This window comes from Triticum dicoccoides, chromosome 5A (assembly GCF_002162155.2).
Source record: "Triticum dicoccoides isolate Atlit2015 ecotype Zavitan chromosome 5A, WEW_v2.0, whole genome shotgun sequence".
Taxonomy (NCBI): Eukaryota; Viridiplantae; Streptophyta; class Magnoliopsida; order Poales; family Poaceae; genus Triticum; species Triticum dicoccoides.
This window is the reverse complement of record NC_041388.1, coordinates 616,103,724-616,107,298: the sequence shown is the minus strand read 5'-3', so window position 1 is coordinate 616,107,298 and position 3,575 is coordinate 616,103,724. Positions and strand designations below refer to the sequence as shown.

At 51.3% G+C, this 3,575-nt stretch overlaps 1 protein-coding gene across 1 annotated transcript; it reads right to left on the bottom strand.

Moving 5' to 3' along the window:
• Nucleotides 1-193: 193 nt before the first annotated feature.
• Nucleotides 194-2,694, bottom strand: LOC119298108 (GDSL esterase/lipase At5g45910-like). The gene is made up of 4 exons (XM_037575625.1): nucleotides 2,384-2,694; nucleotides 1,921-2,291; nucleotides 1,558-1,837; nucleotides 194-533 (listed from the first exon to the last, which is right to left on the bottom strand). The coding sequence occupies exons 1-4, from the start codon at nucleotides 2,652-2,654 to the stop codon at nucleotides 307-309; spliced, it is 1,149 nt and encodes a 382-aa protein (XP_037431522.1). The 5' UTR covers nucleotides 2,655-2,694; the 3' UTR covers nucleotides 194-306.
• Between the last annotated feature and the right edge of the window lie 881 nt (nucleotides 2,695-3,575).

Here is a 3,575-nt window from a genome sequence, read left to right as displayed (position 1 = left end):
TGTGCTAGCTCATAGACACAAACTAACTAATTTACTCATTTGAGTTTAGGAGTTTAGAAGCTTGAAATTCGAAGCTCACAATCTAGCGAAGTATATTTTATATTTGGGGTTGGCCATCATGTCTGGTTAGGCCAAACCTGATGATTTTCTTTTCGTCCCTGTAAACATTCTGACGTCATAATAAAAGCTTCGCTTGATTTGTCTCCAAAAAGAAACTATTTGGCTCATCTTAAAACATCAAAAGGATAAACTATATTGACCATTTTGAAGCTGCATACCACTAGTACAAGCTACGGTATCGTGTATCTATTGCGGCAAGCTGAGTATGGCAGGATGGGCGTAGAGTCCGGTGAGCCAGCCGTGGGCGATGTACTTGTTGGCGGCCTCGGTGTAATGGATGCCGTCCCAGAAGAGGTGGGTGGATGGGTCGCTGCAGGCGGTGGCGCCGGGCAAGCCGCACGCCGATCCGTGCATGTTGTAGTTGTACCGCCCGCCCCCGCCGCAGCACGCTCTCAGGGGCTCCCCTGTGAACCCTGCAGTGCAGACCATCTATGGTTATTTACTAATTACTACTGTCAGACAGGAGTTAACTAATGCTTACAGAGTTGACCTATATATCTTGAAATTCCATTTTTGCATGGTACCCCACGTACACCCAACCCAACAAAATTTAAGTGCCGCGCGCTCTGCCATGCTTGTAGCTTTTCGATCGAGATGCCAAACGAATCTCTTGTTGGACCGAAAATATCGTTTAATTGAATGCGCCAGCTTTCATTACCACCCCCACATGCATTCATGCGCCGGGTTAAACGCAGCTAGCGGCTGCAAACAGTGGCGGAGCTAGATGCAGACTACGCCTGGGGCTGTGCTATGTTGAGTGATAAACTTTTATAATTTTCTATGCTTTGCATGAAGAAATTACAAAGGAAGTTGTTTCTAGGCCTGGGGCTATAGCCCTAGCTGCCCTAGGCCTGTCTCCGCCACTGGCTGCAAAGACCTTGATGGTGTACGTCTGCAGTTAATCCTAGCCAGTATACTCTCTTCATCTCTAAATATAAGTCTTTTTAGAAATTCTAATGCGGACTACATATGAAGTAAAATAAGATTCGAATGTAGCCCGTATCAAAATCTATATAGCCAGTATACTCTCTCTATCCCTAAATATAAGTCCTTTTAAAGATTCTAATGCGGTACATATGACGTAAAATAAGATTCAAACGTAGTCCGTATCAAAATCTATAAAATATCTTATATTTAGAAACAGAGGGAATAATATACATTTCCTTTTGATCTCATCAATAAGTTTGACTTTGCTAATTAAAGGCCACTGCGCGCGTGAATTCGTGGTCACGTCGCCACATAATGAACTAGTAGTAGTCAGAAATCACACATGGATGATATATTGACGATTATATATTGCTGCTAGCAGCTATCCTGATCTCGATCGATCTACACCACCCTACAGTCGAGAAATGAAACTAAAATTTGCCTTGTTTCTAACAAATGAATCAAGACTAACAAGGCCGAAAGAGCGGGGGACTCCGAGAGAAAGCTTACCGAGCTTTCCCGGGCGCCGGATGAGCCGCGCCACGGGCTTGTGGTAGTCGGCATACACCAGCGTCGTCCCCGGGTACTTCACACGCGTGCGCCTCACGCTCTCCTGCAGCATCCAGTTATGGTACTGCGAGAGGCCGTTGAGCCGCCGCAGGCATCCCGTCCGGCGGTCGTACTCCGTCGCGTTCGCCGCCACCGCGTATTTCGTCAGCACCATCGGCGTGCACCCCATCGGCGGCGTCCCTGATACCACCACGTACCTCGCTCCCTCCTCCACCAACCTCTGTATGCATGCACGCACGCGCATAATTAAGAAGGAATGTGTAAAGTGACAAGTAATTTGCCACGAAGTGAAGTGTCTGTCACCTCGACGCTTCTGATGATGGCCTGCACAACGTCCGGCACAAAGGACTTGGCCTCCTGCAGGCTCTTCCCGCCGGAGAGGATGTAGTTGTAGTCGGTGAGGCCCAACTCGCCTACAACGAACAGAGACTTCGCGAGGTGCTCCCGGCATTCTGCGGTGCTGTTGCAGCTGAGCGACTGCTTCACGACCTTCCGGAACCACGCTATCTGCGCGCGCAGGGAGCTCCGGAACGGCGGCACGCTCCCAGAGTTGTGCCGCAGGAAGAACCCGACGTCGAGCGCCGTGCCGCCGACGATGGCGAAGTTGGCTCCTTGGGTGAAGTTCTCTGCCTTGGACATGAAAGGCGGCACCAACGGGAGCTCCAGCGCCTCCGCTGCGCATGTCATGTGCAAACAACAAATCAGCAAGAACGCAGCATCTATTCAGCGACTTTTTACTTTGACATGCAGAACTTTTGCACCGTACCGATGAAGTCGATGATGAGGCGGCCGTCGGAAGGCCGGCCGGTGGGGCGATGGAAGAAGGTTTCCCCGTAGGGGGGGCTGTTGAAGGGGCTGAAGGGGAAGCCGGCGGAAAGGAGGACGAAGTTGCCCGTGTCCGAGTACGAGCTGCCGAAGCTGAAGATGGAATGGAACCGCGGTGCGTGGTGGTCGGCCTCGGGGACGCCGGAGGCGCCCGTGTTATGCATGAGGCACGAGATGAGGACGACGGCGAGCGACAGCAGCGCCGGCTTCATGAGCGGATCGGGAGGAGGCGAGGAATGCGGAGCAAAAGGTTCCTTGTGGCCGCGGCGTGGCGTAAAGTCTAGGAGGAGTAGGTCGATCAAAAGTGTACACGGTGCAATAGTATAGTAGCCCCTCGGAACTTGGAACTCTTGATTGACTTTATGTAGTACTACTAGTTGCACACTCAGTTTAGGATTTTGAAAATACCCCAACGAATTTTATCTGAGTGATGGGCGGGCGACACTTGGCTCCATCTCTGATGGCAGGACGGCGATAAAATGTCTCCTCTAACTGAACCTCTAAGAGCATCTCCAGCCCATCCGCTAAAATCCGGTACTGCAAAATCGATTTAGGAAATACATACTTCATACATAGTACATAGGAAATAATTCATCACAACCATACTACATACATAGGAAATACATACTTCACGCTACAAATTAATCATAAGGTTGACGGTAACTCATCGACACTTAGGTAGAACTTGGTGACAGACTTGCGGAGCGTGTTCGCGAGGTCAGCCTTTTCCTTGGTGGCGGCCAGACGGTCGGTGGCACCTTCTTCTCTGGCCGCCAAAGCCTTCTTCGCGGCGATGATCTCCGCATCGCTCTCCCGACACCTCTAAAAATGCGGAAAGAGTTGGTCATGGAGCTCGCGAAGGCGTCCAGGGCTCCGCCTGCCGCTCTGGGAGCCGGCCACAGTCCCGCGCTTGCTTTGAGCACCATGGCTCGACAACGTACGGGCCGTCTGGCGGGCTCGTGGCACTCTTTCTCCGGCATCATCTGAGATTCCGAGTGTGCACGCGGCAAACCGGGAGCTAGCCTCCAGTTTGATCCTACCGAAAGTCCTGATGAACTACTCCTTCCTATACTCCACGAAAGTCCTGTTCCGTTCGGTGCCCGATGAGGCCGGGATGCATGATTCCATGCGTC